Raw genomic sequence first — 24908 nt, 5'->3', positions numbered from 1 at the left:
TGTACAAACTGCCTATGATAACAGTATATTTTTAAAATAATAAAACACTCAAACTGCACTCAAAATGCATGTTCCAAATTATTATGCACAGCAGAGTTTTCAACCTTTTCATTTTAATAAAGAACTAAAAAATGGTCATTTTTGAAATTATAAGCATTAGCAGGTTATTACAAACTGAAATCAAACAGTTTTCAACTCAAAACTTTATTCTAGGTGATGTTACATTTGCACATAGGACCCCTTGTTCGAAAGGAGCTTCTGAACTCTCTCGTCCACTGAATTTGTCAGGTTTTGGATGGTTTCTGCTTTAATTGTTTTGCATGAGGACAGAATACCCTCCCAGAGCTGTTGCTTAGATGTGAACTGCCTCCCACGTCTCATGCTGCATATAACACATCGGCATCTCTGGCTCCTATGGACATAAAAGGGGACAAACTTATGGTGTGGCACCCATGCTCCCCTGACCTCAACCCCATTGAGAACCTCTGGAGCATCATCAAAAGGAGTGTCTATGATGGCGGGAGGCAGTTCACATCTAAGCAACAGCTCTGGGAGGGTATTCTGTCCTCATGCAAAACAATTAAAGCAGAAACCATTCAAAACCTGACAAATTCAAAGGATGAGAGAGTTCAGAAGCTCCTTTCGAACAAGGGGTCCTATGTGCAAATGTAACAGCACCTAGAATAAAGTTTTGAGTTGAAAACTGTTTGATTTCAGTTTGTAATAACCTGCTAATGCTTATAATTTCAAAAATGACCATTTTTTAGTTCTTTATTAAAATGAAAAGGTTGAAAACTCTGCTGTGCATAATAATTTGGAACATGCATTTTGAGTGCAGCCTCGCCTTACCTCAGCTACCCTGATATCTCTAGTATTAAATCAGAAAGACAGGTTGGACAGCAGTGTGAGTATCCTCTTCTTACCTCAGCACCACTGGTATCTCCAGTATGGAGATACCAGATAGACATGATGGACATCAGATGGACATAATGGGCAGCAGTGTAAGCAGTCTTTTCTTACCACAGCACTCCTGGAATCTTCAGTATTTGTTCAGATATACAGGATGTACAGCAGTGTGAGCAGTCTCTTCTTACCTCAGCACCCCTGGTATCTCCAATATTAATTCAGATAGACATAGTGAACTGCAGTGTGAGCAGCCTCTTCTTACCTCAACACCCCTGAAGAGAGATTGTTGTTTGGCCTGAATGTAATCTTTATGGCCAGCTTTTCAGCTAAAGAAAATCTGTCAGAAAACACTATCCAGGGGATTAAAGCATGGAAATATTTTGCAACAATTGTAAAAATTGTTACCTGTCTAAAGGTGTCGTCATTTTGATGCTGATGTTTGGCAAGAAATGCAATAACCTTTCAATCTTTAGTCTGTTTAATATTACTAGGTGGTATATAAGTAGTGAGAAGTCCACATTCTTAGTACAGTACTCATGTTAGCTGATGATATAGGTTCTCCAGGATAACCTTTTTTTATTTTATAGATATCCTCTACATAAAGTGAGCCATAGTTACCCCCTGACGCTTATGTGCTGCCTCTCCTCCATTGCCTCCTTGCTGCTTTGTTGACATGTTTTCAGCAGTAACATCAGACTATAGAACCACAAGATGTTGATGTAATCCGCATGAGACCACTGAGCCCAGTGACTGTCTGCAGCAGTCACATCCTGTTGTCATGACATTGCTACTGTAGTTGTGTCAACAAGCACAGGGGCAGGGGCAGACAGGCAGCGCTGAAGCATTAGTAAGTATGGCCTTCTAGTTTTGTTAAATAGAGGAAGCCTAAAAAATGGATATAAAAAAATATCCTTGAAAACCACATTTAGGTGGACGTACATATTAAATGAATCTCCCCAAACCTGCTGATTATGGTGGAACCAATAAACCACCTAATGTGCATGGTGGTGTTTTTACTCCCCTCTCCCTCCCATAGTAGATGTGATTGCAATGAGGGGTCCCTTAGTCCTTATGGAAGACTAGCAGCCACCAGAGCTTGGTATTTGGCCAACAGCTATCAAACCTGCATGGGCAGCCTTGCTCTAGTACCCTCAAATTGAATATAATTGGAACAGTATCTGTCTCAACTGAGTTTGGATGATATTTGAAAACATTTTAATTGATTATCTGGCAGTGGCTACCAAACGGGAATCATTATGTATGAGTATCTGTCTTGGATAGAGAAATTTTGAGACCAAAGATTGATAGTACTAAAGTAGTCTACATACTCTACTGCCGTAAATGATGGTACTAAATTAGTAAATAATAATACAACATAACCAATATCAAGCCTGGTTTATTAACACTACCATATTACTTGTCATGATGGGATGTACTATGTAATATTCTAATTGTGTCTCTTAAATTTTAAATAATTGGTTATTAAATATTCTAATTAATGTTGCCCTAAGCTAATGACTTAGCAACACCTATTATATTTCTAAAGTTACACTTATTTGGTAAACATGGTAGTGAATTTTTGTTTTTGATATTGTGTTAGGCTAAGTTCCCAAGGAGCGGATTTCGGGTGTTTTTGATGCTGCGGATTTCCAGCAGTATTTCAGCACCAATTAACAAATTTAGGTTACTTGCAATTTTTCAGTGAGTTTTTTAGGTGCATATTTATTGCGTTTTTCTCTTTTTGGTAGGTCAAGTTTTACGTAAAACTTTGTCTTGGAAACTATGTAAAACTTTTGTTTTGGAAACTTTATTGTTGTGTACAGATTATTACATCCATCTTTATTGCGTTTCCGCAGTGGAGATGTAATAAAAACACATGCTGTTTTTATCAGCGGAATTTCCACGTCTCATTCAAGTCTACAGACAAAATCCACAAATAAAACACATTTATTGCAATAGAAATTTACATGCTGCGGATTTCAAAATCGCATCCCAAATTTTTAAAAAATCATAGTGTCATAACATTTATAGAAAACTGATTTATTTAGCTGGAACTGTACACTACATTTTTTCCTCATTCTAATACTTACTGGAAAAAATGCAGCATATACTCACTGTGGGAACTTAGCCTTAGGCTATATTCACACATCTGCTGTACATGTTCCTATGCTGTCTGTTTTTTAAATGGACAGCATATTGACCCACCGAGTTTTATTGACCCATACACACATCTTGTTTTCAAAATGGATCTGTGTGTACAATCCGTGAGACTCTGGGTAGGTCCTATTCTCATCTGTTTTGCTGATCAGCCTCGTCCATTAAAGTTTATGGGGATCCATTAAACATGGATTAAAAACTGAAGATATTCTTCGTACTTTGGTGTTCCATCCATGAGTCATCCATTTTTAACTTATCCATTGCTAAGAACCAATGGATAAATAAAAGCTCAGACAGGCTACCTCCTTCAGTTTTTAAACATAGATGAGAAAAAGAAAACCGGATGCAAAACAGCTGAAACTCAGAAGCAAAACTGTCCATTTTTCACTAATGTAAAAATAAACATGGATGTGTAAATGTATGCTTAAAGGGAATCAGATTTTAGCAATGTAATCTAAGAGCAATATAATGTGGGGCAGAAAACTTGATTTCAGCGTTGTGTCACTTACTAGTCTACTTCTTGCAGCTTTAATAAAGTCAGTGTTTTATCAACAGGAGATTATCACTAGAGGACTCCTGCCATGTAGTCCTCCAGCTCTGTATAACCCAGGCTACACCACTGGTTGGCAGCTTTCTGTCTATGAACAGAGTACACAGAAAGCTACCAATCAGTGGTGTGGGTGGTGTTATACAGATCTCGGCAGTCAGAGAACGGGTAGATCCGCAGCAGAGAAAACCGGTATTTTATCAACATTGTAGACCAGAAAGTAACACATTGCTGGAATCAGGATCTCTGACACCACATTATGCTGCTCTCAGATTACATAGAAAACCTGGTGACAGATTATCTTTAAAGGGGTTTCAATATTGCTGATCTATGCCTAGGATAGGTCATTAATGTCAGATCGATGGGGATCCCCAGTATCAGCTGATTAGAGCGGCAGCAGCGCACCAGTACTGGCACTGCTTTGTAAATATGCAGTGTCTGTGAATGGTGCTGCTGCTCTACCTTTTCAAGCAAATCCATCAACTCCTTTATACTTTCCCCTACTGGTAAGATGAGTATAGTGTAGGTAAGTACGACCCAGCCTACAAGCTGATCTAAATATCAAAGAGGCTGCAGTGCTCACATAGCTCCAGAGGTTGTTCACTCAGTGGGGGGTGCCAATAGTCGGACTCCCACCAATCATACATTGAGGGAATATTGTAAAGATAGACTAGCAATTTAACGAGTTTTGAATGCTCATGTATAGTGCTCTTTTTTGACTCTTGGTTAAGCTTGTCTCATGTAAAACAAAAATAAGTTGGACATTTCATTCTCTTGGACCAGGGTTTGTTATCAGAAATCTTACGTAAGGAAGAAGATCCTAGAACAGCATCCCAGTCATTGTTGGTGAACCTTAGGGCTATGCAGAACTTCTTAAACTTGCCAGAGGCAGAAAGAGATCGTATCTATCAGGATGAGAGGGAAAGAAGCATGAACCCTAACGTAAGCCTGTTGTCCTCATCATCCAGCAGCCCCAGCTCATCCCGCGTTCCACAGGTATGTCCAGCCAGTCCATCTTTTATGGTCTGCTACACAGCCTATATGTGTGTCTAGTACACTATGTATGTATCTTTAATAAGATATGTATTACTTACTTGTCTGTAAGTGCAGGATAGAATGTCCCACGCGACTGATGAAAATATGAGGATTGATAAATTATATGACTTCTTAATGTGTCGTGGAATTAGTTGGGTAATCCCTGTTGGCCAATCATCCAGGGCGACACACATTGGAGGTCATGTGTCAATGCAAAAGCGTCAGTTATCTGATGTAACTGTATTGAAAAATGTGTTCAGCATAGCATAAGTATGAAGGTATTTCACCACTTTTACTGACACAAATTAATTTTTCATGAGTGTTGGCAAAAAGGTGTCATGGCCTTCCAGTCGGGCAAGCACGACTTATTTACTAAATGTTCTATGTAAAGTTTTCTTCTTAGAAAAGAGGCTGTGATCAACATTATTTAGTAGTAGGGGCTACCTAAAGTAACATAATGCTCAGCTACTATTAGTGCAGATTATTTATGTTTAGATCCTTAATCAAAAGTTTAAAGACCCAGACATCTGAGCAAGATTTATAAATACCCACAGAAACTCCATAAATCTATTTTACTCAGTAGATTTCCATAATTTCCGTTATCTGTGTATTCACCAATTTTTACTTTAGTTAATATGCATAAAGTTTTGTTATTACAGAGGTCCATCTAAAACATAGCCATGAATGAGACCGGAGTCTTCCAAGAGTACAGCATAGTCTTTATAAAACCTACAGGTGACACATGTCTGATGAGACCTTCAGAACAATACTTTTATTTTGCCCTTGATTTGTCAGCTGATGGGGGAAATCATTCAATTAAAGCATTGTGGCAGAATACAGAAAATAACAATAACAGTTTAAGAAAATTAAAGGCACAAATCAGAGGCAACCTGGGGCCTGCGACTCGAAAATGAAATTTCTCTTTTCATTTCCGCTCATTTCCTAGGTGAAATTGGGTGTCCGACTGGTTAGCATAATGAGGATAATCGTAGCTGGAGCTATGTGCTCAGATGACATACGTACATGTTTAATAAAGAATGAGAGGGACATGAGGGAGTGCCGTAAATTGAGTAGTAATTTATTATTTAGAGACCTGTACCCATTTTCTCATTTTTTCTGGGAGAATTGGTTCTTGCACTGAAGACTTTATCAGACAACAGGAAAGAAGAACAAGATGCGCTAACACACCTCATCTATTCTACAATTGTTTAGGAATTAACCCGTTCAGAATAGTCAAATGCGGTATGTGAGGCGACTAGAAAAGCTATGCTCTGCAGGCTCCATGCTAGATCAAGGGAGGTGACAACTTTGAAACCAGTGTATGTTAATAAGTTGTTCATAAGTTTTACTTCCATTTACTGTAATCTGTTATTATGATTTATTATCATTTTGTTTCTACTGTATATACTATATTGTACTGATTTTATGCTTTAGCTGTTTACACACACACACATATATATATAATTATATATATGTACACATATTTATATTATATGTATATATGTATATGCTAACGTGAGAGCAACAGAAGGAGAATGAGTAAGAGAGAGATGCACACTGTACTTTATATATTGCTATATACCCTACGATATATAAGTGTATTCTATTCTGACTTTATGCACTGTCAAATTAAATATATCTTGCCATTTAATAAGAGGATGAATACATAATTTTTCTTTTTAATGAATGGTCATTCATAAATCTGTTGGGAAAACGGGTTATTGAAATTCTAGCCAATGGTTTATGAAATATTAACTGTAATGTCGGCTCAAGGATTCACTGTTTTCCTGTATATAGAGAAAAGTCAAGGTCTTTTTCCATGCACGTTCCCTAACTCCAATTATTCCTAATCACAATTAACCTGATTAGAATAATGGACAGGAAGTGTCCCACCGTAGCTAATGCTCCTTGGCACCGACCCTATTGAATCCTTTGACAATTTCTGCACAGATGGTTCAGCTAAAACATTTTCCCTTTTTTTCTGCCTCTTTCTTCCCCCTTCAATCTCCCAACAGATGAAAACCTCCAATACTCCAACATCCGACATCCAGGTGAAAGTGGAGGGGGAAGCTTCCAACGTTACCATCACAGCTGCTGTTTATGATGAGATTCAGCAGGAGATGAAACGAGCAAAGGTGTCCCAAGCTCTCTTTGCCAAAGTAGCTGCTAATAAAAGTCAGGTGAGCAAGCGGGAAGGGGGAGTTGGCTGTGTGATGTGTCTATGATATCCTGCAACCCCCATACACCCTATAAAACACTGCATCTGTTCATGTAAGTATTATGCTAGAAGAACCATAACTTATAGAAGGCTGGGCAAGAACATGTAGCATTTTTCCAGCAGTCTGCTTGACAGCACCCAATTTACATAATTTTGCTCCAAAGTAATGTCACATCTGGGTTTTTATTAGTTTTTAAAAATAATGAAAAACAATCAAAGGGATTCATAGAAATATCTATCATGTCTGATAATATCAGCTGTGTACATCCATCCTCATGTCCTTTAAAGGGTTTATCATATTTGCAAGACCCTCTTTCTAAGCACTACCCTACATAAATTAGCTGATCCATTGTATTTGCAGAGAAAAGATATAGACTACCAAACATTTGTAGTAACGTATTATATTCCAATGATTCGACATCTATCAGAGTGTTCACTGTGCCTAATAGAGGAGGCTCCCTATGTTACATCATTATACACTAAAAGGGCATATAGGGAGGGATTCTCCTGACAATCAATTTAAAGTGATGACAAGGAACTTGTTGATCTCTTATTCTCAATTTTGTAGTTCGTAAATTAAGCCGGGCATGTAAATAGTCAGGGCCGGATTCATGAAGGTGTTTTTCACCACTTTTCTGGGTCAAAACACTTGTTGTAAAATATTTTCACACCAGTTTTTGACTAGCTCTCTCAAAGTCAGCAGAGCTGGGGCAGAACTGAGCATGGAAAACGCCGCCGACAAATTCATGAAAAGTTGTGGCATTCCTTATGCTAGAAATATAACTTCAGTCCCTAACTGGAGTAACATTTCTGGCAGAGGCACATGCCAGTTGTGAGATCTGCCTTATTCTTTAGGTGGAGTGCACCTCTCAACGAATTGGGCACACTTTACTCAAGCAGCATCTTCATTAAGATTGTCATGCACAATACCAGGGCTGTGGTTTGTCCTGAAAAAGAAGTGTTGCTTCTTTGAAACTCGTAGACAAATAAACAACATCTTCAAATTTCCTGGATCCTTGGCATCATTTATCTACAATTCTTTGGCATTGCAGAATTTAACCCATTTTTCCAACAATCACTGTCCTTCCCTTTGTGGGTCTGCAGCAGTCTAGTCCAAGCTCTATCTATGGTTGAGGTTACACAACCTGGAAATATGAGCAGTTTTTCTAAATCATATCCAAATTTTCAATTGGATAAGACCCTAATTGTGCTATTATTCTTCCAGCCTATTCACAATGATGATAAATAAGTATACAGATGAAATGACAGGGGCTTGCAGCTACTGCTCTCTGAGGAAACACATTTCCCTGCCTCAGGTACCATTTCCCTGCCTGAAGTAACACATTTCCCTGCCTGAAGTAACACATTTCCCTGCCTGAGGTAACATATTTTCCTTCCTGAGGTAACACATTTCCCTCCCTGAGGTAACACATTTCCCTCCCTGAGGTAACACATTTCCGTGCCTGAGGTAACACATTTCCCTCCCTGAGGTAACACATTTCCCTCCCTGAGGTAACACATTTCCCTCCCTGAGGTAACACATTTCCCTCCCTGAGGTAACACATTTCCCTCCCTGAAGTAACACATTTCCCTGCCTGAGGTAACACATTTCCCTCCCTGAGGTAACACGTTTCCCTCCCTGAGGTACCACATTTCCCTGTCTGAGGTAACACATTTCCCTGCCTGAGGTAACACATTTCCCTGTCTGAGGTAACACATTTCCCTGCCTGAGGTAACACATTTCCCTGCATGAGGTAACACATTTCCCTGCCTGAGGTAACACATTTCCCTGCATGAGGTAACACATTTCCCTGCATGAGGAAACACATTTCCCTGCATGAGGTAACACATTTCCCTGTCTGAGGTAACACATTTTCTTTCTGAAGTAACACATTTCCCTGCATGAGGTAACACATTTCCCTGCATGAGGAAACACATTTCCCTGCATGAGGAAACACATTTCCCTGTCTGAGGTAACACATTTTCCTTCCTGAAGTAACACATTTCCCTGCATGAGGTAACACATTTCCCTGTCTGAGGTAACACATTTCCCTGCATGAGGTAACACATTTCCCTGCATGAGGAAACACATTTCCCTGCATGAGGTAACACATTTCCCTCCCTGAGGTAACACATTTCCCTCCCTGAGGTAACACATTTCCCTCCCTGAGGTAACACATTTCCCTCCCTGAGGTAACACATTTCCCTGTCTGAGGTAACACATTTCCCTGTCTGAGGTAACACATTTCCCTGCCTGAGGTAACACATTTCCCTCCCTGAGGTAACACATTTCCCTGCATGAGGTAACACATTTCCCTGTCTGAGGTAACACATTTCCCTGTCTGAGGTAACACATTTCCCTGCATGAGGTAACACATTTCCCTGCATGAGGAAACACATTTCCCTGTCTGAGGTAACACATTTTCCTTCCTGAAGTAACACATTTCCCTGCATGAGGTAACACATTTCCCTGCCTGAGGTAACACATTTCCCTGCATGAGGTAACACATTTCCCTGCATGAGGAAACACATTTCCCTGTCTGAGGTAACACATTTTCCTTCCTTAAGTAACACATTTCCCTGCATGAGGTAACACATTTCCCTGCCTGAGGTAACACATTTCCCTGCCTGAAGTAACACATTTCCCTGCCTGAGGTAACACATTTCCCTGCCTGAAGTAACACATTTCCCTGGCTGAGGTAACACATTTCCCTCCCTGAGGTAACACATTTCCCTGCCTGAAGTAACACATTTCCCTGTCTGAGGTAACACATTTTCCTTCCTGAAGTAACACATTTCCCTGCATGAGGTAACACATTTCCCTGCCTGAGGTAACACATTTCCCTGCATGAGGAAACACATTTCCCTGTCTGAGGTAACACATTTTCCTTCCTGAAGTAACACATTTCCCTGCATGAGGTAACACATTTTCCTACTGAGGTAACACATTTCCCTGTCTGAGGTAACACATTTTCCTACTGAGGTAACACATTTCCCTCCCTGAGGTAACACATTTCCCTGCCTGAGGTAATACATTTCCGTCCCTGAGGTAACACAGTTCCCTCCCTGAGGTAATACATTTCCCTCCCTGAGGTAACACATTTCCCTGTCTGAGGTAACACATTTCCCTGCCTGAGGTAACACATTTCCCTCCCTGAGGTAACACATTTCTCTGTCTGAGGTAACACATTTCCCTGTCTGAGGTAACACATTTCCCTGCCTGAGGTAACACATTTCCCTGCATGAGGTAACACATTTCCCTGCATGAGGAAACACATTTCCCTGCATGAGGTAACACATTTCCCTGCATGAGGAAACACATTTCCCTGTCTGAGGTAAAACATTTTCCTTCCTGAAGTAACACATTTCCCTGCATGAGGTAACACATTTCCCTGTCTGAGGTAACACATTTCCCTGCATGAGGTAACACATTTCCCTGCATGAGGAAACACATTTCCCTGCATGAGGTAACACATTTCCCTCCCTGAGGTAACACATTTCCCTCCCTGAGGTAACACATTTCCCTGTCTGAGGTAACACATTTCCCTCCCTGAGGTAACACATTTCCCTGTCTGAGGTAACACATTTCCCTCCCTGAGGTAACACATTTCCCTGCCTGAGGTAACACATTTCCCTCCCTGAGGTAACACATTTCCCTCCCTGAGGTAACACATTTCCCTGCATGAGGTAACACATTTCCCTGTCTGAGGTAACACATTTCCCTGTCTGAGGTAATACATTTCCCTGCATGAGGTAACACATTTCCCTGCATGAGGAAACACATTTCCCTGTCTGAAGTAACACATTTTCCTTCCTGAAGTAACACATTTCCCTGCATGAGGTAACACATTTCCCTGCATTAGGAAACACATTTCCCTGTCTGAGGTAACACATTTTCCTTCCTGAAGTAACACATTTCCCTGCATGAGGTAACACATTTCCCTGTCTGAGGTAACACATTTCCCTGCATGAGGTAACACATTTCCCTGCATGAGGAAACACATTTCCCTGCATGAGGTAACACATTTCCCTCCCTGAGGTAACACATTTCCCTCCCTGAGGTAACACATTTCCCTCCCTGAGGTAACACATTTCCCTGTCTGAGGTAACACATTTCCCTCCCTGAGGTAACACATTTCCCTGCCTGAGGTAACACATTTCCCTCCCTGAGGTAACACATTTCCCTCCCTGAGGTAACACATTTCCCTCCCTGAGGTAACACATTTCCCTGCATGAGGTAACACATTTCCCTGTCTGAGGTAACACATTTCCCTGCATGAGGTAACACATTTCCCTGCATGAGGAAACACATTTCCCTGTCTGAGGTAACACATTTTCCTTCCTGAAGTAACACATTTCCCTGCATGAGGTAACACATTTCCCTGCCTGAGGTAACACATTTCCCTGCATGAGGAAACACATTTCCCTGTCTGAGGTAACACATTTTCCTTCCTTAAGTAACACATTTCCCTGCATGAGGTAACACATTTCCCTGCCTGAGGTAACACATTTCCCTGCCTGAAGTAACACATTTCCCTGCCTGAGGTAACACATTTCCCTGCCTGAAGTAACACATTTCCCTGCCTGAGGTAACACATTTCCCTCCCTGAGGTAACACATTTCCCTGCCTGAAGTAACACATTTCCCTGCCTGAAGTAACACATTTCCGTGCATGAGGTAACACATTTCCCTGCATGAGGAAACACATTTCCCTGCCTGAGGTAACACATTTCCCTGCATGAGGAAACACATTTCCCTGTCTGAGGAAACACATTTCCCTGTCTGAGGTAACACATTTTCCTTCCTGAAGTAACACATTTCCCTGCATGAGGTAACACATTTTCCTACTGAGGTAACACATTTCCCTCCCCGAGGTAACACATTTCCCTCCCTGAGGTAACACATTTCCCTCCCTGAGGTAACACATTTCCCTCCCTGAGGTAACACATTTCCCTCCCTGAGGTAATACATTTCCCTCCCTGAGGTAACACATTTTCCTGCCGGAGGTAATACATTTCCCTCCCTGAGGTAATACATTTCCCTCCCTGAGGTAACACATTTTCCTTCCTGAAGTAACACATTTCCCTCCCTGAGGTAACACATTTCCCTGCCTGAGGTAACACATTTCCCTCCCTGAGGTAACACATTTCCCTCCCTGAGGTAACACATTTCCCTGCCTGAGGTAACACATTTCCCTGCCTGAGGTAATACATTTCCCTCCCTGAGGTAATACATTTCCCTCCCTGAGGTAACACATTTCCCTCCCTGAGGTAACACATTTCCCTCCCTGAGGTAACACATTTCCCTCCCTGAGGTAATACATTTCCCTCCCTGAGGTAATACATTTCCCTCCCTGAGGTAACACATTTTCCTTCCTGAAGTAACACATTTCCCTGCCTGAGGTAACACATTTCCCTCCCTGAGGTAACACATTTCCCTGCCTGAGGTAACACATTTCTCTGCCTGAGGTAACACATTTTCCTACTGAGGTAACACATTTCCCTCCCTGAGGTAACACATTTCCCTCCCTGAGGTAACACATTTCCCTGCCTGAGGTAACACATTTCCCTGCCTGAGGTAACACATTTTCCTGCCTGAGGTAATACATTTCCCTCCCTGAGGTAACACATTTTCCTTCCTGAAGTAACACATTTTCCTTCCTGAAGTAACACATTTCCCTGCCTGAGGTAACACATTTCCCTCCCTGAGGTAACACATTTCCCTGCCTGAGGTAACACATTTCCCTCTCTGAGGTAACACATTTCCCTCCCTGAGGTAACACATTTTCCTGCCTGAGGTAATACATTTCCCTGCCTGAGGTAACACATTTCTCTGCCTGAGGTAACACATTTTCCTACTGAGGTAACACATTTCCCTGCATGAGGAAACACATTTCCCTGTCTGAGGAAACACATTTCCCTGTCTGAGGTAACACATTTTCCTTCCTGAAGTAACACATTTCCCTGCATGAGGTAACACATTTTCCTACTGAGGTAACACATTTCCCTCCCTGAGGTAACACATTTCCCTCCCTGAGGTAACACATTTCCCTCCCTGAGGTAACACATTTCCCTCCCTGAGGTAACACATTTCCCTCCCTGAGGTAATACATTTCCCTCCCTGAGGTAACACATTTTCCTGCCTGAGGTAATACATTTCCCTCCCTGAGGTAATACATTTCCCTCCCTGAGGTAACACATTTTCCTTCCTGAAGTAACACATTTCCCTCCCTGAGGTAACACATTTCCCTGCCTGAGGTAACACATTTCCCTCCCTGAGGTAACACATTTCCCTCCCTGAGGTAACACATTTCCCTGCCTGAGGTAACACATTTCCCTGCCTGAGGTAATACATTTCCCTCCCTGAGGTAATACATTTCCCTCCCTGAGGTAACACATTTCCCTCCCTGAGGTAACACATTTCCCTCCCTGAGGTAACACATTTTCCTGCCTGAGGTAACACATTTTCCTCCCTGAGGTAACACATTTTCCTGCCTGAGGTAACACATTTCCCTCCCTGAGGTAATACATTTCCCTCCCTGAGGTAACACATTTTCCTTCCTGAAGTAACACATTTCCCTGCCTGAGGTAACACATTTCCCTCCCTGAGGTAACACATTTCCCTGCCTGAGGTAACACATTTCTCTGCCTGAGGTAACACATTTCCCTGCCTGAGGTAACACATTTCCCTGCCTGAGGTAACACATTTTCCTGCCTGAGGTAATACATTTCCCTCCCTGAGGTAACACATTTTCCTTCCTGAAGTAACACATTTCCCTGCCTGAGGTAACACATTTCCCTCCCTGAGGTAACACATTTCCCTGCCTGAGGTAACACATTTCCCTCCCTGAGGTAACACATTTCCCTCTCTGAGGTAACACATTTCCCTCCCTGAGGTAACACATTTCCCTGCCTGAGGTAACACATTTCTCTGCCTGAGGTAACACATTTTCCTGCCTGAGGTAACACATTTTCCTGCCTGAGGTAATACATTTCCCTCCCTGAGGTAACACATTTCCCTCTCTGAGGTAACACATTTCCCTCCCTGAGGTAACACATTTCCCTGCCTGAGGTAACACATTTCCCTGCCTGAGGTAACACATTTCCCTCCCTGAGGTAACACATTTCCCTCTCTGAGGTAACACATTTCCCTCCCTGAGGTAACACATTTCCCTGCCTGAGGTAACACATTTCCCTCCCTGAGGTAACACATTTCCCTCTCTGAGGTAACACATTTTCCTGCCTGAGGTAATACATTTCCCTGCCTGAGGTAACACATTTCTCTGCCTGAGGTAACACATTTTCCTACTGAGGTAACACATTTCCCTGCATGAGGAAACACATTTCCCTGTCTGAGGAAACACATTTCCCTGTCTGAGGTAACACATTTTCCTTCCTGAAGTAACACATTTCCCTGCATGAGGTAACACATTTTCCTACTGAGGTAACACATTTCCCTCCCTGAGGTAACACATTTCCCTCCCTGAGGTAACACATTTCCCTCCCTGAGGTAACACATTTCCCTCCCTGAGGTAATACATTTCCCTCCCTGAGGTAACACATTTTCCTGCCTGAGGTAATACATTTCCCTCCCTGAGGTAATACATTTCCCTCCCTGAGGTAACACATTTTCCTTCCTGAAGTAACACATTTCCCTCCCTGAGGTAACACATTTCCCTGCCTGAGGTAACACATTTCCCTCCCTGAGGTAACACATTTCCCTCCCTGAGGTAACACATTTCCCTGCCTGAGGTAACACATTTCCCTGCCTGAGGTAATACATTTCCCTCCCTGAGGTAATACATTTCCCTCCCTGAGGTAACACATTTCCCTCCCTGAGGTAACACATTTCCCTGCCTGAGGTAACACATTTCCCTCCCTGAGGTAACACATTTCCCTCCCTGAGGTAACACATTTCCCTGCCTGAGGTAACACATTTCCCTGCCTGAGGTAATACATTTCCCTCCCTGAGGTAATACATTTCCCTCCCTGAGGTAACACATTTCCCTCCCTGAGGTAACACATTTCCCTCCCTGAGGTAACACATTTTCCTGCCTGAGGTAATACATTTCCCTCCCTGAGGTAATACATTTCCCTCCCTGAGGTAACACATTTTCCTTCCTGAAGTAACACATTTCCCTGCCTGAGGTAACACATTTCCCTCCCTGAGGTAACACATTTCCCTGCCTGAGGTAACACATTTCTCTGCCTGAGGTAACACATTTTCCTACTGAGGTAACACATTTCCCTCCCTGAGGTAACACATTTCCCTCCCTGAGGTAACACATTTCCCTGCCTGAGGTAACACATTTCCCTGCCTGAGGTAACACATTTTCCTGCCTGAGGTAATACATTTCCCTCCCTGAGGTAACACATTTTCCTTCCTGAAGTAACACATTTCCCTGCCTGAGGTAACACATTTCCCTCCCTGAGGTAACACATTTCCCTGCCTGAGGTAACACATTTCCCTCCCTGAGGTAACACATTTCCCTCTCTGAGGTAACACATTTCCCTCCCTGAGGTAACACATTTTCCTGCCTGAGGTAATACATTTCCCTGCCTGAGGTAACACATTTCTCTGCCTGAGGTAACACATTTTCCTACTGAGGTAACACATTTCCCTCCCTGAGGTAACACATTTTCCTGCCTGAGGTAATATATTTCCCTGCCTGAGGTAACACATTTCCCTCCCTGAGGTAACACATTTTCCTGCCTGAGGTAACACATTTCTCTGCCTGAGGTAACACATTTTCCTACTGAGGTAACACATTTCCCTGCCTGAGGTAACACATTTCCCTCCCTGAGGTAACACATTTTCCTGCCTGAGGTAACACATTTCCCTGCCTGAGGTAATACATTTCCCTGCCTGAGGTAACACATTTTCCTACTGAGGTAATACATTTCCCTCCCTGAGGTAACACATTTCCCTCCCTGAGGTAACACATTTCCCTGCCTGAGGTAACACATTTCCCTCCCTGAGGTAACACATTTCCCTCTCTGAGGTAACACATTTCCCTCCCTGAGGTAACACATTTTCCTGCCTGAGGTAATACATTTCCCTGCCTGAGGTAACACATTTCTCTGCCTGAGGTAACACATTTTCCTACTGAGGTAACACATTTCCCTCCCTGAGGTAACACATTTTCCTGCCTGAGGTAATATATTTCCCTGCCTGAGGTAACACATTTCCCTGCCTGAGGTAACACATTTCCCTCCCTGAGGTAACACATTTTCCTGCCTGAGGTAACACATTTCTCTGCCTGAGGTAACACATTTTCCTACTGAGGTAACACATTTCCCTGCCTGAGGTAACACATTTCCCTCCCTGAGGTAACACATTTCCCTGCCTGAGGTAATACATTTCCCTCCCTGAGGTAACACATTTCCCTCCCTGAGGTAACACATTTCCCTCCCTGAGGTAACACATTTCCCTGCCTGAGGTAATACATTTCCCTCCCTGAGGTAACACATTTCCCTCCCTGAGGTAACACATTTCCCTGCCTGAGGTAACACATTTCTCTGCCTGAGGTAACACATTTTCCTACTGAGGTAACACATTTCCCTCCCTGAGGTAACACATTTCCCTCCATGAGGTAACACATTTCCCTGCCTGAGGTAACACATTTCCCTGCCTGAGGTAACACATTTTCCTGCCTGAGGTAATACATTTCCCTCCCTGAGGTAACACATTTTCCTTCCTGAAGTAACACATTTCCCTGCCTGAGGTAACACATTTCCCTCCCTGAGGTAACACATTTCCCTCTCTGAGGTAACACATTTCCCTCCCTGAGGTAACACATTTTCCTGCCTGAGGTAATACATTTCCCTGCCTGAGGTAACACATTTCTCTGCCTGAGGTAACACATTTTCCTACTGAGGTAACACATTTCCCTCCCTGAGGTAACACATTTTCCTGCCTGAGGTAATATATTTCCCTGCCTGAGGTAACACATTTCCCTGCCTGAGGTAACACATTTCCCTCCCTGAGGTAACACATTTTCCTGCCTGAGGTAACACATTTCTCTGCCTGAGGTAACACATTTTCCTACTGAGGTAACACATTTCCCTGCCTGAGGTAACACATTTCCCTCCCTGAGGTAACACATTTTCCTGCCTGAGGTAACACATTTCCCTGCCTGAGGTAATACATTTCCCTGCCTGAGGTAACACATTTTCCTACTGAGGTAATACATTTCCCTCCCTGAGGTAACACATTTCCCTCCCTGAGGTAACACATTTCCCTGCCTGAGGTAATACATTTCCCTGCCTGAGGTAACACATTTTCCTACTGAGGTAATACATTTCCCTCCCTGAGGTAACACATTTCCCTCCCTGAGGTAACACATTTCCCTCCCTGAGGTAACACATTTCCCTCCCTGAGGTAACACATTTCCCTGCCTGAGGTAACACATTTCCCTCCCTGAGGTAACACATTTCCCTCTCTGAGGTAACACATTTCCCTCCCTGAGGTAACACATTTTCCTGCCTGAGGTAATACATTTCCCTGCCTGAGGTAACACATTTCTCTGCCTGAGGTAACACATTTTCCTACTGAGGTAACACATTTCCCTCCCTGAGGTAACACATTTTCCTGCCTGAGGTAATATATTTCCCTGCCTGAGGTAACACATTTCCCTCCCTGAGGTAACACATTTCCCTCTCTGAGGTAACACATTTCCCTCCCTGAGGTAACACATTTTCCTGCCTGAGGTAATACATTTCCCTGCCTGAGGTAACACATTTCTCTGCCTGAGGTAACACATTTTCCTACTGAGGTAACACATTTCCCTCCCTGAGGTAACACATTTTCCTGCCTGAGGTAATATATTTCCCTGCCTGAGGTAACACATTTCCCTGCCTGAGGTAACACATTTCCCTCCCTGAGGTAACACATTTTCCTGCCTGAGGTAACACATTTCCCTCCCTGAGGTAACACATTTCCCTGCCTGAGGTAATACATTTCCCTCCCTGAGGTAACACATTTCCCTGCCTGAGGTAACACATTTCCCTGCCTGAGGTAATACATTTCCCTCCCTGAGGTGTTTTTGCCACATTGCCAACCCTCTGAGCTCATCATAAATCAAGTCAATGACTTAGGAGCTTATATGGCTCTGACTAGATTTATGGTGAGCTCATAGGACTGGTGACATAGCAGAAACATTTACTCCTGTTATAAACAGACAGGGAAATGTGTTACCTCAGAATGTAGCAGCTGCAAGCCCCTGCTGTTTCATCTGTATATTCACTTATCAATCATAAATGATTTATACTCCCCTCCCCTAGTTAGGAATTATGGTATGTGCTGACCAAGTTCCTGCATGGTCAGTGCAAAAAAAGGAGCATGAACAGCACCTCCAAAAAATCATACATTTGATCTAATGCCTCTCGGCAAAAATATATATAACTGAACATGAGGTTCTTAGTTTAACATTCTGATCAGACTGTATGAAGCCCACTGCCACGTCACGGCAAACCTCGTAGTGGGTCCTAACATTTCCTGCCTGAACGGTAGCGGAGCCATGCGCCAACCACCGCCGCAGCGACAATGCACCAGCAGGGTGGGCGGCCCGGTGCCTCACAGCATCTATGCTGCAAGACCGAGTCCCCATGACTCCAGGCCACGACGCCCCACAAGCACAAAACCACAGCAACAATGGCCGACACACTGCACCAACACCACATGAAAGGAGCATTGTGACTCACCTTCCTCAAGCTCTCAATTGAGTCAAAAATAGGCTGGACCCTCTTTGCAGTCTCCTGCGAATTAAAATCGCCTGTGCCAAATGGTCAGACACAGCCATTACACAGCACATAGCCGGGGCACATTTCTAAGGTTATCTAAGCACAGCAACATGATTTTAACACATCCAATTGTGGAATTTATTATTATTCCAATATCAATTAAAATGTGCTTGGTTCATGGGAAAACCCCTTTAATGAATCGGGCTCTCAGTGTCAAGAAAGTAAGAGCATACTTGTCCATGGACAATGTGGTCACATTGCTGTACCTTAGGACAAGCATGTGTTGTGGTCAAGACAGGCAGCTGAGCATTTCATGGGTGCCTGGTTACCCTTGTTTTCTCACTGTTCTTGAGAGACAAGTGCAATATATGATGCATCACAGATGATTTGTGTAACAAAAAGCAAATGCACTAAAACATGAAAGCTGGCGAAGGGAACAAATGTTTTCTATATAGAGTATGATCTAGTGAAGGTATATATCTATCTGATCATGCATGCATGTGTATAAACAAACTAAACAGCGATTCTGTGGTGTATTCTGAGCTGAAAATCACACAACAGGTTAATTTATTAACTTTTTGAAGTGCCATATTCTTAGTGTCAAAACCCTTAATGCTCCAGCTGATGTTAATAGAATGTGGAGGATCTGCAGCCTGCGAGAACTGTGCAGCCAGCATTAGCCGTGATGGGAACCTTACACCTGATTGGTCATGGAGTATGCTACCATAAATAATACCCTTGCCTGTTTTGAATTTCACAGATAGTCCCAAGCCTGTCTAATAAGGAAACTTTCACAGACATTAAATAAGAGTCTAACATCCCATTAGGGAGATATAAGTCATGCAGACGCTTCATGGGCTTTTGCAGTTAATGACCAGCATTTTGGGTGAGGTTACCATCATTGTGCAAGTTTAATAAGAAAAAATAAAGTTCACTTAAAGGAATCTTCTAAATAAGGTATTGAACACACGGATGCTGTTTATGGGGCTTAAGATGAATTATATTGAAGGTATCAGTGCCAAGTGGTCTGATAATGAGAGCCAGACAACAAAGATACGTTTATGCAGGCAGCCAAGCCTGAGACTAGTTTGTGTTGTGGAGGTTCTACTTACTTTAACAATGTACTGTATATACTGTTTTTTTTTCTCAAGCGGACATATACTGTACGTATATTACGGCCTTGACCACAAGCATGACACATTAAAGAGCAGACTCATGTATTACAGGGTTTTCCATTATGCTGTGCTCTTTTAAAACTGAGATATTTTAGCTAGCTGAGCTTCATGGGAGATATACAATGTCCCATGTTCAAAAGGTGAATTCTCGAATGTTGTTCCTTACTTTTTATGGTGGGAGGTCTTAAGACTGTCATACACATTAGATGGCTGTTGGCCAAGCAATGGTTCGGCTGATTGTTTGGCCGATAGCCATTTCGGTTGGCTCTCCCATACACAGGAGCGACCAGTGTTCTCTTAGATGTGCTTGTTAGCAGCTTATCTCCAGAAGAACAAAAGGATCGCCAGTCCAAAATCAGACATGCCAGATCCTTATCTCCCTCGACAATTGTCCAGGGCCCAATACACATTAGACAGCTGGCCGAGCCCATCAATATCTGCATTAGTCTAATGTGTATGGGGGGTTCAAGGGTTGGTTTACATTGTATGATTTATTCATGTGATCCAAACAATCATTGTATGTAAATAAAATTTAGAAGTATAGACAATAAAGAAATCTGCATGTTGATACAATTGGTTTTTGGGGTTGGCTCAAATATAGCCTCCCATTTGTAACATCCTATCGACAGTATGAAACCACACAATTGTATCCAATCATCAAGAGCCACAACCACCCCCTTGGTTCTACTGAAACAATCTCAGATTACTGTAAGCTTTTAAGTTCGATCATTAAGACCTCAAGTCAACCAGCTTATAGGCTACATTCACGATAGCCGGATTTTTTTTCAGAAAATCTACCAGACTTTTATAGGAAATCTGCATGGAACCTGCATCCATGTATGTGATATATACAACTTTTCCCACACAGATTTCCAGCTGTATAGCAGATAAATACCATAGTGGAAAAAGGTGGCATGTCACTTAATTTGGATGAAGAAACTGAGGATCAGCCCTGTTTTATGACAATAGGGCTAATCCTTGAACAAATCTGCAATGGATCTGCTGTACGCCCACAGCAAATTGGGGGCTGAAATCTGATTATACAATTTACTGTGGATTTTAATGTAATGTGTGAACATGTCCTTTGGCACTTCTTAGATAACGATTAGGGAGAAGAAAAAACCCTACCTATAATTGCACAAGAATCCACAGCAGAGACTCCAAAGCAGACTTCTGGATTTTTTTGCTGTGGATGTGCGGTTTGATCCACCACAGATCCATTTAATAGGCTGATTAGTGCACTGGATCCATCAGGTTCTCCATTTGGAATTCGCCTCAATTCGTGATCTGCCACTTTTTTTTTCTGCAACATGAATCTTAAATGCTCATTAAAAATATCTATCTTGTTTGAACAGCAACATGGATGTCCAAGTCAATGGCATGCAGCTTTCATGTGGACTTTGTTTCGATTTCAACACTGAGTCTGTGTTCAAATCTGCTTGAAAAAATAGCTATGTGCACATAATCTTGGTCACCTCATATAGACTATTTCTGTCTGTCCTTATATGATTCCATATTGTTACTTCATAAACACTGTAATTTACTTGCTTTCTTTCAGTAATAACCTTAGCTTACCTGTGTAGCTGCAACTAATAATCGCACCTTGCCATCCATGCAAATGACAAGCAAATGAGATACACCGGAGCTGCAGAGAGGTCCACAAGGTCATCTGACTTCATAGTTTGGGAGATTTTGTTCTCTATTAATCAAATCACATTCTAATGTAATAAATATAATGAAACCTGAAGCTTCCACTTTATGAAATGGAGGCTACTGTTTTTTTATGCAGTATATTCACGTGTTTGCTAGTTAATGGGAGTTTTGTTTTAAAAGGAACCTGCCATTAGATTCACTGTGCCTAAATCATGAGCTGCATTAATCAGACTCTGGCTGTGTTATTGCAGCCATATCCGTTTTAGGGAACGCTCACACTGTCGTATAACACGGCCGAATGATATCCGATGTTTTATCGGATAGCACTTGGCCCAATGGTATACTACGGGACACTGCAAATCTGTGATTTTTTTTCTCATGCCGAATCCGCATGGGAAAAAATTGCAGCATGCTGTGAGTGGCTCTGGAATTTGGATCACGCGCATCCATACAAGTCTATGGGTGCAGGTGAAACATCGGACTGAACTCAGATGTCATCCAAGTGCAGTCCAGCATCTGCCGACTCAGACTAAGGAGAAAATGAAGAAATTACGTTCTCCGTCTTCTCCACACCTGTGATTCGATTCTCGCATGCGAGACAATCAGCTTAAACTCTGACAGAGTTTGAGCCGAGTGTCATCAGCATAATCGTCCCAATTCTCTCACATGAAAAATTGCAGCATGCTGCGAGTGGATCTGGAATTCGGATCACGCACACCCATACAAGTCTATGGGTGGCGGTTGTATTCTGATCCTTAAACTTGGATCAGAATAGAACATGCTCTGAATTTGTCTGAACACATCCATTCTACTCAATAGGTACCTGTGCCATCTGATAAAAAATGGGACAGCACACAGACATTTCACAAGGATGTGACAAAGAATGTCCCAAAGATAGCAGATAAAGAGTACAGCACTATGAGTCGGTTACATAGACTTTGAATAGAGTGGCAGAGCAGCTTGACTGCTGCTCCATTCAAACGGGGGAGATGGGACCCCTGTTCTCGTGATTGGTGGGGGTCCCAGAGATCAGCAACTTATTACTTATCCTGTAGAAAGGATATGATTTGCAATCTTGATAGATCATTTTCCACTTTTATTCGTACAGTATTAACTTTATAATTATTAAGTTAGAGCATTTTTGGTACATGTAGAAATTTTGTAGGGTACATGACACTGTCAGATCATGATATAGGCCAGGTTCGCATAGGGCAGTCTGGTATTGAGCATGTTCTTGGTGGGAAAATTGGAGATAAACTGCAGTACCTGCCAGTGGCCACTAAACCATGTATAGAGCTGTGGTGTTCCACCCTGTACTTGCTTACATCCGGCCAATGCTGGAGCAGATAACAGCTGAGCAGTGGAGGCGCTGCTTGTCAGACACCCGCTAATCTGATACTGATAACCTATCCAACTCATAGGTCATCAATATGTAACTCCCAGAAAAAAAATCCTTTAAATCCTGGCAGTGTTTGATCAACTGTTACAAAATAAGTGAAAGATATGCCTGTTTATTGGATAAATAGCCTTTTTGGCTGGTTGTTACATTGCCCGATTAAGTCTCCAGCCTTGCTGTGAAATGCATTGTAGCGAAAACCACTAGGAACCTACTTAAGCTGCTAAATGAATAGACACACAAACCCCCCTATATACCACATGGCAAAATATAATGAGGGTTGGAACTGTTAAATGACTGAAACTGCTAAATGCATAATGCTACTTGGCAAAACTACTGTGCATTTAACGGTTTTCCACTCTGTAATAAATGACATATGTGGAAAACGTGCAGTAAATGTGAAAAACGGCACAATTGGTTTAGCAAACGTGCCCTTTTTTCTCTCTGGTCCTCCTCGTGTGAATATCAAAGTTGTGCAGCCTGTAATGGATGGTTTTATGGGTCGCTTTAGCAAGACTTGTGGGTCACATACTTGGTATTATAAATGTCCACATAATATACCAGCTTCCATGGAAAGCAGTAGGTTGCGGCTACCATAATACAGTTAATCCTTTGTGCAGCGTAATAGACTATGCAGTGTTAAAGATTAAATTGTCAATAGATGAAGAATAGAAATATATGTAGCTTTACACTTGGAGGCTAGTGTAAAGTAAATCATAATCATCCTCCATATATTTTATTATATATGATATTGTATAACATCTAAGGCAAAAGGTATACATTATAATATATAAGGTGGTAGTAGTAGCCTCAAGGCTATCTATAGCTTCCAACGTCTAAAAGCTCCAGCTACTCCTAGGATGACAGTATTCCCCCACCCTTTGGCAACCCACCACCAGTTTTACAGTGCAGGTAACTGCAGCACAGCTTCACTATATAGTCAGGTGGCCAGGATGAGGGCAGGAAAATGCATTTACAACAGTTAAAGGGATTGTCCAGGACTATTTTTTTAAAGGGGTTGTCTTGTTCAAATCAATAAGCCTGCAGTCACTCTGTGTGACTGCAGATATATGAATGCCCCCACTGTGCTCTGTGGGGATTCGTCAGTTTCAGACCCGGGTTCAAAGGGTATGTATACTTTATATATACTCCTGTCCAGTGGTTATGGCATCGCTCTATACATTTGTATAGAGCGAGGCTGTGCCCCGTCTAGTGACGCGGCCATCCAGTGGACGTGACCGACTAGAGGACATGGCCTCGCTCCATACAACTGTATAGAAGAGAGGCCGCAAGTATGTATAACTCATACATACCCTCCGGTCCCGGGTCAGAAACCAGCGACTCCCCACAGCACCCAGTGCGTACACTGGGGGGGATTCATAAGTCTGCAGTGACACAGAGGACTCCGGACATCAATTTTGACCGGACAACCCCTTTAATATGGGCCAAAAACTAATAAGCAGGTAGTTTCTAATCGAGGCAACTACTTGCCTGCCCTTTCTGGTGACGGCTCAGAGCCATCACTAACTGCTCCTGCTGGCGATATAGTTTCTCCTCGTCAGCAGAGCAGCTCTTCCTCTTCCAGGTTGCACTGTCGATGGGACATGACTTCCAGCGTCATGCTGATTTACAGCTGTCTTTCTGCATTCAGGCAGCGGGGAGCCGGCTGTTAATCAGCAGGACATCGATATTCCATCAAAAGAGCAGAGTAGAAGAGAAGCCGCTGCTCTGTTGATGTGATGGCAGCAGAATCCTCTGAACCACGGTCTGGAGCTGTCTGTGACTGCTTTGTGCTGGCAGAGATTGGCACCGGGCACAGCAGGCAGGCAGTTAGCAACTACCTGCCTGTTAGTTCTTAGGTCCATAGTAAAAAAAAAAAAAATTGTCATGGATAACCCTTTTAATACTGGCCACTTAAGTACTAAAGTAACATTGCATTGTGCTCCATATACACCATATGTGCAAGCTATGCATCTGCATAGAGAACCGATAGTCAATTTGGGCCATCTTTAGTTTTCTGTAAAAAAAAAAATTACAGAGCCCCCTGCTGCTTAGTAGATTGGAAGAGACTGGGCGAATT

At 42.5% G+C, this 24908-nt stretch overlaps 1 protein-coding gene across 2 annotated transcripts in view; it reads left to right on the top strand.

The window, feature by feature from the left end:
- SATB2 (SATB homeobox 2) overlaps nt 1–24908 on the top strand; it is a 215619-nt gene that overhangs the window by 132566 nt on the left and 58145 nt on the right. For both annotated transcript variants that reach the window (XM_073646531.1, XM_073646530.1), the window contains exons 9-10: nt 4394–4606; nt 6661–6825. In XM_073646531.1, the coding sequence (XP_073502632.1) occupies nt 4394–4606; nt 6661–6825 (378 nt within the window). The remainder of the gene's footprint in view (nt 1–4393; nt 4607–6660; nt 6826–24908) is intronic.

The sequence above is a fragment of the Phyllobates terribilis genome, unplaced genomic scaffold, assembly GCF_046119375.1.
Source record: "Phyllobates terribilis strain yellow unplaced genomic scaffold, ASM4611937v1 Scaffold_9__5_contigs__length_417890890, whole genome shotgun sequence".
NCBI lineage: Eukaryota > Metazoa > Chordata > Amphibia > Anura > Dendrobatidae > Phyllobates > Phyllobates terribilis.
This window is presented reverse-complemented; position numbering and strand designations above follow the sequence as displayed.